At 35.6% G+C, this 14,704-nt stretch overlaps 1 protein-coding gene across 1 annotated transcript in view; it reads right to left on the reverse strand.

The window, feature by feature from the left end:
- The window catches only part of NBAS (NBAS subunit of NRZ tethering complex), a 166,661-nt gene that overhangs the window by 81,861 nt on the left and 70,096 nt on the right, over positions 1-14,704 (reverse strand). The window contains exons 35-40 of the mRNA XM_069011614.1: positions 13,853-13,951; positions 7,276-7,443; positions 6,573-6,686; positions 6,212-6,335; positions 1,096-1,172; positions 418-555 (exon numbers count right to left, since the gene is read on the reverse strand). Of these exons, the coding sequence (XP_068867715.1) occupies positions 418-555; positions 1,096-1,172; positions 6,212-6,335; positions 6,573-6,686; positions 7,276-7,443; positions 13,853-13,951 (720 nt within the window). The remainder of the gene's footprint in view (positions 1-417; positions 556-1,095; positions 1,173-6,211; positions 6,336-6,572; positions 6,687-7,275; positions 7,444-13,852; positions 13,952-14,704) is intronic.

Below are 14,704 nucleotides of genomic sequence, written 5' to 3' on the forward strand. Positions count from 1 at the left end.
AATACAATCCAACACACCCCAGGGGAGGCTATGGAAACTTTCAGAAAAGCACTGCTCTTGTTGAAATGGACTCTTCATTTTTCTTGGGAAGTACTGTATTGCCTTCTATACAGTATTGCAAGGTAAAAGCATAGGCTATATTCATTACTGCTCAGTGCTTATAAGCTGCTTGGAAGACTGATATTGCTATTACCTAAAAATGACACTTGACATTGTGCTTCAAAAAATCTTCCACAAATTGTGAAGTACTTGTTTGTTCACAGCACTGTAGAAGAATAATTATGCGTAACCTAACAGGCTGCTCACAGTGTAAGTTAGATCAGCTCCTTAACAGGCTTAACTCATGTACTGACTTTTCAGAATAGCTTTTATGCTGCACATTAATGAATGTGGCTTTAAAAAGAAAAGAGTACTAACCCTGTAGATAGGGTGGCATTTGTTCATGGAACATGGTGCCAAACGAGCATAGATCTGCAGGCTATAGTAATAACTTGCCAGCTGGAGACATAACGCAGAATGTAAATGCTTTTCAAAGCATTTGTTGGCATCTACCACCTAGAAGAAAGAGACCATTAATTTACATGAAAGAATTAGCAAGCATACAACATTAAGCATACAAACTTTCTAAAAACCTACTTGCTGTCCTTTAGAAATAGCTCTGACTATGTTTTTCCAGCACAGAAGTGAATCAGTAAACTCCACACAAGAAGATAATTCTACACTATGGTAGAATGGTGGTTTTTTGCCCTTGCACAAACACCTAGCCAAAATGATTTTCCAGCTACACTACTGCTGCTTCTATACAAGGTTATTATCCACATTTCTGAGTTACATTAGAATTGTCAGTCTGGTGGCCCAACTTCTAAGTAAGAAAATGTGTCTTTTCACTAGTGCCATGCTCAACGGACCATCCAATGGCATTTGTTCAGTTTCCTTTAAATGCACCAGCCTAATCTGTAAAAATGTGTAATAAAATGAATTCAAATACTTAAAATTTTAAAATCTTAAGGAAATGAATTTTTCGAATGGAATTTTGAAATGCTATGAATAGTCTTTCCTGGCAAAAACATGCAAACAAAGTCACTATCAACATACCTGTGGCAGTGCAAGTAGATAGGCAAGAGACAAGGCCATATCCTTTGGTAAAGCATCACTTGCTAGTTGGAGCAGAACTGCAACACAGAGGGAGCAAACACAAAGTATGGATTACTGACCCACTTGGCCTTGAGAGCTAGCAAATGAAATGTTTTCAAGGCAACTATATTTTATTTGACACTAGCTTGAAGCACTCCAGACATACTTAATTAAACACTTATCAGCGCAATCCAGAAAGAGATGATATATAATTAAACTGCAGAACAGTTTTACCTTAACGTTCAGGCAAAGAGTTTGATACATTAACCAAAGAAGAATGAGACTATGCAGTAACAGATGCTAAACAAAGCCACCTGTACTGTTTTACAAGAAGTATTTTGCTTGTAAAATCAAGGAAGTAATGTAACATTGTAAGGGTTCAATTATACCAAGTAAAGGAATGGTACAAAATGTATTCTCTTCAAGCCTGAACTCTAATTCCCTTATCCCTGAACACAACAAACTGTGTTAAAAGTTTCTGCCTTAATTAAAAATAAAAACAAAAAGCCACAAGTGTCATAAGAAACACCAAAACCAGGTTCTGCCACATACTGCAAACAGAAGTATCTTCAGTACTACGGCAATTGAAATAAATTCATCAAAGGATAAGTATTCTGATTATAAACACATACTTCTGGTAGAACTGACACAAAAATCACTTGCTTTTCCTACACTATAGACACCAAACTTGGGGGGGAGAAGTTGTTTCCATTGTTATAAATTACATTATTACTAATGTTATTAATAACAATATTGTTTCAACAGGAAGAAGCTATCTTCCAGCAATTCAGTTCTTTGTTTATTTCAAGGAAGTCCCAAACACCTGTATTCCCACATTACACAAACTCCTCTGCAGGCCATGCTGGCAATTACTTTACACACAGTCCCCCAGGGAATTCTTTGTTCCAAAGAATGATTTATAAAAAGCTTGAATGACCAATTACAATTTTCAGATTATCATTAATTTGCCATCACCCTGAAGTGGATTTACATGCTGGCCCTCGGCCAGATAGAAACACTAAATTTCTGTGTGACAAGCCATCAGAGAGGCTGCTACATAAACCTGTTCAACAGCACCTATCCTTTACGCTTCAAGTGGCTTTTACTGTACTTCAGACAGATTCTTGCTGCTGACAGATTGTTTCACTAAATAATACTAAATAACTCTATACTGTCCACTCTAAATAACCTGCATACTGTCCAAGCAAAGATAATAAGAACTCTAGAAATATCTAATATTAAAATCTTGATGAAAATTGCTAGTTCTCCTCTGAGCACATGCAGTTACTTTACATATTCTTACAACCACCTCTAGTTAAACAGAAAAAAAAATGGGAGGAAGGAAGGAAACATTTCAGCTCTGCTCTCTTTTTCCTTTCTTTGGAGAATTAATTTTAGCAAAACCTCTTGAATACATAGGAAATTATGGGTTCTCTTCTAACTTAACATCCCCAACATGACAACTGCCACACTCACAAAAACTGATCTTCACCATTAGGACAGCAATCATTACAAAGAACACAGCACCAATACAGGGCCAGAAAACAATATGATTATCTTCATGCTTTTGCATGAAGCTTGACACAATAGCATCCCAGCTGCCAGAATGTATGTAAGAAGAAAGAACTGCCTCTGTTGTCACACCTACTGAAAGAAAAAAAAAACCTCTGCACTGATCTAGTAAATTTTGTGCATCCTTGTGTGCTCATGGCAGGTTTTCATTTATCCTTACTTAGTTGTCCACTTTACCCACAAATACGTGTATACACAAAGACTAATTTCATACAGCTTTCTGTCGTGAAGCCCTACAAGAATCCTCTGCAGCCTAACAGTGCTGAGTTCAAATCATAGGCTCCAGACATCAGCAGGATGCCATTCTACCCTGTCATAGATCTTCAAAAAATTTACAGGAACTTAATGTCATTTCAGACCACTGCCCAATCTGGAATTTGCCATAGGGATTTAGGCATTACAGGGCTGGCAAACCAAGGAGGACAGGCAGTGACAAGCAAAGTGCCAATGCTGCTGTCTCACTGCTGTCCCACAACCATGACTTTCTCAGGAAAACACAAAAATATTCTGATTTTACAAATATTTTTATTTCCTGTGCAGGTCTTTATGCCACAAGCCTGTTTGAGAGGCTAAGTAGGGAAAAAATGGCTTATTTGTGAAAATTGGAATTTCTCAATACCTAGAAAGTTTCAACTCACTTTCCAGTGATTTTCCTCTGAAAAAAATGCAAAAACTCCTTTGAGTCTTCAATTGTTCATTTAGCCCATGATAAAATCTCAATAAACTTAGACGTATATACTGCAGTTAAACAGACATATCTACAAGGAACTACAAAATCATGGGGAACATTAAAGTATTATTTGCTCTAAAACTCCTGAGGATTAATAGGTATGACTGACTCTTGGGTTTATTTTGAGTTTAGTGCCTAATCTGGTTACAAGGAAATACAGCCATCATTTCAAATCTCATCTTCAACCTCCTGATCCATCCCTAAGGCCTTTGGAGAAAGAAAACCACAGTTGAACAGAGATGCACAACACAGCCTCAGCCACACCAAGTCTGGGTGCACTATCAATGCACAGCTGAGGAAGAAGTGCTTTATGGGACCCAGGGAGATTGAGTACTACCATGTCACTTGAAAATACTCAGTTTACCACCTACATCCAGGTAGCAAGGACAAGAAAAGTCAAGGTGCAAGGCTTGCAACACTACCAAATCCACAAAAGCAGCAAAATATCTTGAGTTTTATCACAGAGGTTTTCAAGGCCAGACTGGATGGGGCTCTGAGTAACCTGGTCTAGTGGAAGGCATCCCTGCCCATGGCAGGGGGTTTAAACCAGGTGATATTTAAGGTCCCTTCCAACCCAAACCACTCTATGATTCTACAATGATGCACACTGTCTGTGGGGAAAGTGTTTAGCCAGTCTCTCACACTGCATGTGGCACCTGTTATAGGAAACAAGAGTTTGATGCCTACTCCAGCCTCTCCTAAGACAAAGTGCCAAGTACAACGAAGATTTCTTGGCTAAACTGCATCTCCCTTCAGGTTTTTCAGTTCTTCTGACTGAGCTGAAACCTGCTGCTGTAGCTGTCCTAGAAGACAGCTAAATGTAAACAGCTGGGATTCAACTTGTCAGCAAAATCAACTGAAATCTGCTATGCTTGCAGTTACTAGACCAGTGCAGTAGCTGACACCTCATATTAACATTCAAGTTTCGTATGGCAAAATCCTCCCAAAAACATACAGGAAGCCTGAAAATGATAAAAATGCAGAATAATGCATGGGATTCATATCTTTGTGATTTCTTAATTTTAAACTTTAGCAGTGTGTTGTCAACATGCACATTTTCAAGCTCCACAACCCTGAAAGTGTTAACTCATCATAAGGAATTTCATAAGAATTGACAAAGCAAAGCTTTAAGAAAGGGGAACAGGTGGGATCCAATACCATTAATCCAGGGCTAAACACACTACAAATAGCAAATTATTAATCCATTTATTTACAGAAAGCTATGTTACACTTATGCTTAAGAACACTGTTTACTGACTACCAAAAGGTGTCATACAGCAGAACTGTTGAGTCCCGAATAAACACAGCCCATTTTTCCAGAGGAAAACACAGAACTCTGTTTCACAGCACAGATGGAGGGACTCTAGTGGAATTCTAATTGACTATAGAATAAAAGTGGTGAAAGAGAAGTATTAAATGGCAAAAATATTACACTGCACACTTAAGAGGAAGGAGACAGATCCTCAAAAACTGAAGCTAGAATCTAAAATTTCTTCTTCAAACAGGAAGTCCCCAGCACTGAAATTTCCATCTCAAAAGCAGCCACTGCATTGTAAACAATCAGTTCCAGTTACTCAAGTTCGAGCAGGAACTATTACCAAAGATCTGCCAATTAAATCATTTTCCCTAAGAAAGCAATAAATACTTTTTAATCATTGCGTCCCCCTCCTTTAAGACACAAGAATCAAAGCTAAAAGACTATAGGCATCCAGCATGCAACAAATGAGATTTTAAGTACTGATTTAAAAGGACTTTTTTTGCATTAAGAGAGCATGAAAAGAATAAAACATGCACACATCCCCATTTATACAAGCTGCTGCTAACCTTTTCTGATTCACAATGTTGTTATATTAGAACTACACATGTTTTCTGTACAAATACCACATATCTCAAACTACTGAACCATATACTTGTAAGACAAATATTCTGGTTTTTACTAAACAGTTCAAATAAGTGTGTGGCTTATGAAGAAAGTCTGATTTGAAACTTCTCTGACTTCTCATACTGCAAGTGATTTAATACTCTCATTTTTCATGAGAGAATTTATCACAGAGTGAAATATAATACATATATCTTCCTTTGAAAGACACTAACAGCATGTAAATATTTAAACAGTTCATTTCTTAAACCAGTGGGAGACATCCAAAAGGAAAGATAAACAACCACAGGTGGTTTTTGTGGTTTGTCTTTTTTTTAAAAAAGTGAAATTGTTTTAGTTAACAAATTATTAAATATATCCTGTAACACATAGACATTTCGGAAGAAGACAAAAAGTTCTGACTATTCCAAAAGCTGTAGTTCAGAATTAAGTGGCAAATAAAATACTACAATGAGCCTGCAATGCTGAAACCTGGATACACAGTGGCACTGAATCTGACCAATTGAATATGCAGGCACACAGAGAAATAACTAACACTGGCTTGCAAATTCCCATTACCTGTACGTGGTAATATTCAGGAAACCTTCAACAATTCCTCCTGTCTTTGCCAAGCCCCAAATAATACTTTCTGCTAATTTAAAGACAACTTTCATTTTTCTAGTCTTTGCTGAGCAACTCGTCTTAAAAACACCAATTCCCTTGAAAACTCTGCAGCTACTTCTAAAAAGACTTCTTACCAACAAGAGATGTTGAACCAGATCACAATTCATGCAAAACACCCAGACCATACTTCAGATTGTTCTGTGCAATTCTCCACACTTAAACCCACCCACAGATATTTCTGTACTCACTATATATAGTAAATACAGACATGAATATATACAATATGTCCATACCTTCTGTAGTTGGAATTAGGTCTTTTCCTTCACCCCTTGTTTCTGTGAGTTTCCCTATCTTCAGCAACACTTCAGCAAAGCTTTGTGAAGAATTGTTCTGGTAGGTTCCATAGCTGACTTCAGACTGGAAGTAAAAAGACAACTGAAATATGCACTCTACACCCTGCATTTTTATATGGATCACTTTCATCACATGCAGTTGCCTACCTCAGTTCCTACATTTGCTTTCCTTTATTTAATTCTGGATTTTTTTCCTACTATGGCACAAAATTTTGAGTCATACATATAATCAAAAATCTGTATTTTTACTTGATTATAAGATCTTAACAAAAAACTGCAGAGTTCTGTAACTGTAACTTACCTCGTCAACATATGGATCATCAATTAGAGACTCATAAAACGGATGACAGCCTTGTTTTTCCACAGTAGCATTTCCTCCAGGCCCACTTTTTAATATATCTCCAAATTCTTGGCCCTGGGAAAAATAAGTATAGTTGAGCCTAGTTGTAAAAAACTCATAAAAATTCTGTAAACACTGCTCAGAAGAGAAACAACTGTAAATGAAGATCATTGAATTCAATGGGGAGCAAGAAAGGAGTCATCGCACATAAACTAGTTCTGAATGAAGTCCAGTATTCTTAAAAAAGGAATCATGTTCAAAAGTAGTATCAGAAAAAACAGTATCACAAACATTATACAAAATTCACTGAAACAGAGAAAGTAGAAATGAGAAACTGAAAAGGAACAGCTCTGAATACAAGATAACAGTATTTAAAGAGTAGGCTTTACTGTGCTTTATTCCTCAAAGTTTTAAAGTTCTACCAAATTTCGATTAGGCCTTCTTACACTACACGCGGAAAACAGGAGGTAATAGACTAGAAAACAAGAAAACAGCTTTAGACCCCTTCCTTCATTGGGAATTGCTTGCAAACAATCCCATGATGTCTGTAGTTCATTTATTGATTTGAAGCCTTCAGTTATCAGGTCCTACAAAGGATCTGAGTTTTTATACTAATGTATCAACAAACATGTAAACATCTGGAGACACATCAGCAATCCCTTACATGTAATGGTCGTAGATAAGATAATGATCTCTTCCACCACTGCCCATCACTGACAGCATGCAGCATGGCTTTGGTAGTCAGAGTTGTGTTGGACAACACCTTCATGGTTTTGGATGTTGTCCAGTACAACAAATCGGTGGACTGGCCAGAGGAGACGCTGGTTTCATCCTGCAACATATCCAACACACAATGCAAGGGTTAGACTCCTGCTATAATTAGGTTAATGACTTAAAGCCAAACAAACTCAGGCGCACTATGTTAATAACGCATTTGAATGATCATTAATTCAGGCAGCAGCTGCCAAAAATAAACAAAAGATAAGCTAAAAGTGATTTAGGAGTTTCACTCTGAAGTAAGGGGTGTGATCAGCAGAACATTTTTCCCCTTACTCAGTTAGCATCCCCTGTTTCCACAGACAGCACTGGTTTTAATTCCAAAGTTTATAATGGCAGTGTTCTACATAACTGTTGAATGTTTCCACTGAAATAATCGCCTCTACAAATGTGGAGATCAAGTATACTGAAATTAATCTTTGATAATTCAGGAACGCTGATACTAGAGACAATCTTGTATTTGTACAGAGATAGCGTTAATTAAGTTGAATTCCCAATAGGGGAAATGGTAGAGATGTAAATATACATGTCTAGACCAAGTAATAAAAGCATCATCAAGCTTTGAAATTCTGCAGCTGGCACAGAAAGTGCTGAAAACCGCCAGCCTAAAAGACTGCAAGAACCCCAACCTATTCTCAATCAAAAACCTGCTTCTGCAACACATGCATGTCTATCTTCACTTAGTATGAACTCACATGTAACTCCATTCTTAAAAGTAGAGACTTGTTCCACAGATGGGGCTTTCTGTACCAGCTTTGCCTCGTGTAAAGCATTTAAATAATAGTCAGAACATCCATGTTGTCTGATCTGTGCTATTCCAGTTCTCAAAGGTTTGTGTTAATTGCACGCTTTATAATGCTTGCCCATTAGTCATAAATATATAATTAGCATACTAATGTAAACACACTGTTTTCACAACAGAAAAGAAATATTTTCCTCCGTATAGCAAACTTTAACAGCTATATATTTATCCCTAACAACTCTAATAATTTCTCCAAACACTGAAGTATATTGAAATAGAAAAATTCTACATGTATAACTGTATGGGAAGTATTGGTTTACAACTTACTAACTCATGATAAAATTTCAAACATCAGAGCCAAAGGATGCCAAGTTATGCTGAAGAAAAATACATCCCCACTGTAACCTCAGAGGAAAAAAAACCTACCAGCTTCAGTGAGGAAGAATTTCATGTAGACAACCTTATTTTCACTACTACTGCACTATAATGTGCAGTAAATTACTGCCTCAAGCTGACCACTGTAGTAGCAGGTTCATCTTAAGTCCTTCAGCATTTTCTTTCATCTTTTCTGAAATCATATTGTGCATTTCACAGATGCACCACTAATGAACCAACTGGCTAAACTAGGAATTTCGGCTCTTGCTTCACCAAATGAAGAAAGTGTATGCCAAGGACAACCTGTCAAAACTTTTGAAGCTCTGGAAAATTAAAATCTATTGAAAATCCTAGGTCTGGTGGCTTGGGGGAAGAATTTCTTGTTCATGTATTTTTTACATAAACCACTTTAAGTACTTAGTAAGAAGTATTACTTTTAGTAATTAGAAGAATTACTTTTGTAATTTATTTTAAATGTTACATATGGAATACTAATTCCTCTCTGCCACCATTTTCAAGCAGATGCTGCAGGACACCCAACAGATTTTTCATGGAGGAAAAATAAACCAAAACTAAACCAAACCAAACAGAACCAGAAAAAAAATTCCACCCAAGTTCTCAACTGCATTTGAGCAAAACACTTTTTTTAAATACCCCTCCTTCAGCAGTGTGAAAACTAATGAGCTAACTTGTATGCAGGTGTGAATGTTTATGGCACTACTGCTATCAGATAAACTCTATTGATTTTTGTTTAAAAAGGATTTCAACTCTTACAAGTAATAACAGTTTTTTTAGCACAAATAGAAATTCCATTTTCTGAAAAGCCATTCTACTTGGAGCAGCAACATCTCCAGGTTACAACTTTTTGCTATCCCAAATCAATCTCTCAAAAAATAAGGTATTTCTTAAATAAGGTTGGATATCTCATCTCAAGAAACAACTTTAATTGTATCTTCAGGAAGAAGTTTTATTTTAGGGGTTCTGAGGGGTGTTTGGGGGAAATTATTTTCTATTATTTCTTCCTGACATCCTTTATAAAGTAAGCACTTCTGATTAAAATCAAAATAATAATAGCAACAACAACTTATTAAATAGCAGCCAAATTGGCAGGTTAAAAATCTGCTTTAATCTAAATATATAAAAAAGACAACCAACAAATTCTGAATTAACAAATTACTCTAAAATAACAGCTAAAATATTTATATATATACACACCACATATTTATATACATACACCTTTGCTCATGCATACACATATATAATTCCCAATAGTCTAATTGGAGGACATATAACAAAGCCAATTGTTTTTTAGATAAGCTACACAAGAGACAGTAATAAATTAGAACACCTGCAGCATGGATTTTAGGATTGTTTTTGGTCTTTAATGACAATTAGTCAAGGTGCAAGGATTAAAACATGCAAAACCCATACACTTTATATGTTAAGAATAATAATATATCAAGATTATGAAGGAAATGAAATGAGGTAGAACAGAGTCTGTTCAAAAACAGAGCATGATGCATTAGGTCTTCCTTTTCCCTTTTTGGTACTTCCATTGCCAAACAAGAATTTAAAATAGTTTCTTTAACATAAGTATTCATGAAGAGTCTAAATTTATGTTCTGTGCCTTGAAGGGTTTTATATTGGGATTTTTAGGTTTTTTTTTTTCAATGCCTGTTACAGCTATGAACCAGTCTAAGTGAAAATTCCAGTCCTGCAATGATAAAACCAGACCTAAATGAGAGACTATGGAAAAGATTCAGCTCAAGATGATAACACCAATATTCAGGAGTCACTGAATTTCCACGCTCTTATTAGGGCCATAACATCACTGGTAACAAAGAAGTAACCCAGCCTGAAACAGACATAATGCATTTGATTCAGCTGCTGAAACACAGGCATCAATGATGACTGCCTGAGATATACAGCAGTAATTAAGACATCTGCTTAACACTTGCAGATCTGACAGAGAACTAGACATTTTGGGGCACCAGCTAAAGGACAAGAGAATAACTAATCATGATTCTCTAATAATTTCTAACCAGCTGTGATAAAAATGTGTGACCTATCAATTTAATGTAAACAAATGTTCTAAGAGATCCTGTCTTTTCCCAGATCTAGTGCTTGGGAAAACTGGAAAAACAAGACACTTATGCTCTGTTAATCACAAATTTTCTTTTCTTTAAGAAGCCTTTAAGAAAATCATCTTGTAATTTGAACATATTCTCCTCTAGAAATTACATCTGCTTTTCTATCAAGAGATCATTTTCAAAAAAATGGAAACTTAATTTCTCTTGGGTTTGATGTGCCACTTTACAGTAATTACGCTTTCATATTCAGATAGGTAAAAGTAATGATTTATAACAGACATAAACATATTTTAAGTACTATGCAGATTTAACAAAGTCAGAACACATTTACAAGGCAACTGATGAATGTTGTTTCTACTGCTTATACACAACACAGCGTCTTATGACTAAGCATTTAATTTGAATTTAACAATTTTACCAGTAATATTCTGAAAGGCTTTTCACTAATCAAGAGCCTAATCTTCTCACCAAGATATTCTGCTTGAGAAGCAGAAGATTAGTTGTTTAGGCATTTGTAGCACACATAAGTAAAAAGATGATGATTGGTGAAACTTAACATTTTGCTTAAAAACAATCTGGTATGTTGGAATCATCATAGCTTCCAAAGGATAATTTCTCAAATGGACACCATGAGCTCAAACAAGAGTGACAAGCTGACACAAAGCTTTAGCGCCTATAAAATAATGAAGTGCATCTTTATAACAACATTCATAAATTTCTTTCAGAGTAGGACCACAAAAACTTAGAAAAAAAGTTATGCTGAAGTCAACACGACAGCAGTAATAAATAATTTCTATGCAGTCTATGTATATATGTAGCCATCTGCTATCAAGATTTCTGCAAGTTTAGGGGAAAAAAATTTGGAGGAAAAACTGAATAAAAATGAAATTAGTTTAGAAATTTCTAGGGAAGAGTTCATCAAGAGAAAGCTGCTGAAAAAGTATGACCAGCTGGTGATGTTGGTTGACATAAAGGAAGAAATGGTAGTGGAGACTAATGACTCAATGCTAGACAAAAGTAAGAGGGATGGAAAAAGGTTTGAAAAGCAAAACTGACATACTTACAGATAGGTATTTTGAATGCAACAGAAAAAGGGATGCCCAAACACATGTATGCCAGAACTTGAAATCAAGTAGAGATAAGAAAACTTACACTTAAGAGCACCAATTTGAAAAGGTATCAAAAACTGAGAAAGAACAACATTTGTCAACTCCCTGAAAAAAGGATTCTGTAAGTTAATCAGGATGTAAGTGAAAATGAAAGGAGTACAATAAAGGAGAGAAAAATCTTGCAGTTTGTTTTTTTTTTTCTTTAAAGAAACTAAAATTCTGTGCAAGACAATGAAGGTGATGCACAGGGAATTAGATAATGTGTAACTATGGGGATTGTAGTTATGGGATTCAGTGAAGTCAGAGACACTGACTTATTGAATATATTGCTTTTCTAACATTGCAAATGTCTGTAGCAACAGAGGAGTTATACAGTGAGTAAATTTTTGGCTATGTTTCCTGTATCATTCCAAGAAATGAAAGAAGCTATAAATCCCTATTAAGTCAACTGGGAGAGAACAAAAAGAAAAAATTAGCAAATATACAGAACTTCATTTCCTAGTGTAGCAGTCTGAAACTCAGCATGCCAAGGAGCTGTATTAAACAAAGAAAATAAACTCAATGCAGCAACACACAAACTTGCCAGATCAACTGTCTGCCTACTTCCAATTCTAAAGAGAAAATCAACCACAACTAAGGGGGGGAAAGAAATGAAAGCTGTATTGGAGAAATTTTTGAATGTCAATTCTCCAGCATAATGAAAATTTCTTCCAATATCCAAACTGAAATGATAGCAAAGTTAATTAGTGAGTTTACTCAACTCTGATAAACCTTTGAATAAATTTCTGAAACATTTATATGCATGTCTAATTGTTCTGCCACAAAGTAGTACTACAGCACATGAAAGGTGATGCATAACAAATTTTTATAGACATTAAAATATTGTAAACATATGCATCCACACCCATATCAATTTTATTAACACCTACTTAATAACTTCCTGCTCAGAGAGATGCATCTATGGATTTCCAGAAAATAAAAAGCATTTGTGCCAGTGAAAATGGACCTGTTCTTTATATGGATGATTCCAACAGACACATAAAATGTGTCCTCTGAGTACTGTTTACAGTGCTTTTTTACCTTCCAGCCATTTATTTTATATATATGCAAATACATATATGTACATGTATGTTTACATATGCATGTGTGTATACAAGTATGTATATATACAAATACATATATATCTTTATATACACATATACATACATGAAAACCATACACAAAATACAGACATATTCTCCAAGGAATATATGGAACTCACATACCTTTCTCAAAAAGCCACCCTATGCAACATGAACCTTCTCTTTTCTTTCTCTCCTTCCCTCTTTCCTTCTCTCTCCTACTCCTTTTTCCTCTCTCCTTTCCTGTATTTCTTTAAGGTTTTTGCCCCCCTCTCCCCACCCCTATTTATCACCTACTTAATTAAACAAAAAACAGAGAAAATAATAAATTAAATACAGAATTTTCCACTTCGAAGAGTGTAAAAAACACATTCCTTTTTTCAAAAACAGGTAAATAATTACATCTTCTTAAAGAGAGAAAAGTATTTGTAATTGTACATGTACAGATGTAAAATATTAGACATAAAAAGCAGAAAGAGTAATAGAAGACTTGTTTCCTGTTGTCCTGCCTGTGGAATACTCCATGTTCCTTCTGATCTTACACAAAAAATAATTTTACATGCAATATATGAACATTATAAAACGACAAGTCATAAACTTCATGATGCACAGAACTAAGGGGAAAAATAAGTTTAATTCAAAACATTTTTTAATTAAATATGTATTTCAGGTTTATTTTCAAATATTTTGTTTTGCAACTGGGGCAGATTAAAAAAAAAAAACCAGGCAAACTAATATAAATGACTATTTTAATGTAAGTTTTGTTGCACTTTTCCCGCCTCTGGGTTTATATTTTTTTTTCCAGTGGTGCTAAGTCTGTGTAGGAAGAAGCAACTAAAGATCAGAACAAAGTATAAATACATAAGCAAAACCCTAAACTTCAATCTAACAACAGAAGGGAGTATATGTCTAATGTTGTCTATTTTACCTAGTAAGCAGACAGATATTGCTAAAAACTCAACTTTGATTCTTCAGACTAATGTAGAACAAAGTCATTATTACTTTTAAAATTCACATTAAAACTTACCTCTGTATCCTTACTGATCAATGAAGAAGGCCCAGAGATATTTACACTCTCACCTCCTTCAGTAGGAAGAAACTGGTAATTCACAGCCTGAAGAAGAATCTACAAACACGACATAAATATTATCTTTTACCAGTCAAATAAGCAAATGAAAGAATTATGACTGATCTCATAGGAAACCCAAGAAACTCTTGACATAAAGGCTTCCATGACAGAAAAACAAGAGTGCAGGAAAAGATGCAAAGTAGAAAACACAGCATCTCTGACATCCTCTCACTGCTGTAGTCACCAGACAAAATGACCTCCCCTTCTCCATGATTTTTGTGCAATATTTTTCACAAAATCTAAGAACTTTTTTTTTTCAATTTTATGTACCATGCTGTACGATGTAGGCTACAGACCTGTCACTAAAACATCCATTATCTGAACTGGAACTCCAAGGCATCAGGCAACTCCACAAAGGCAAGTGTGCCACAGGACAGTGCCTTTGTGAGCAGTTCTGCACAGAACTTCCACCTTCACATGTTGCCTGTATTCTCACAGACATTGCTATTCACAGGATTTTTTAAGGAAAAGGCTACACACTTGCAGCTGCCTTAATCAGACTGCACATGTGCTGTAGCTGTGGCTACCTTCCCCCCATTCTTACGTTCTGTGTCCAAAGACTTCTAAGATGTTTCTGTTACACAATTATAAATCTAAGAACATCGTGAACTCTTAGACAACTAAGACAATTATGAACTCAAGTCATAGTATGTAGGCCAAGCCACAATTGCAGTGAACAGAAATTTAACATTTTGACAACCTAAATTACTGCCCTTCAGTTTCAAATACAACTTTCGCTATGTCACCTTG

The sequence above is a fragment of the Aphelocoma coerulescens genome, chromosome 3, assembly GCF_041296385.1.
Source record: "Aphelocoma coerulescens isolate FSJ_1873_10779 chromosome 3, UR_Acoe_1.0, whole genome shotgun sequence".
NCBI lineage: Eukaryota > Metazoa > Chordata > Aves > Passeriformes > Corvidae > Aphelocoma > Aphelocoma coerulescens.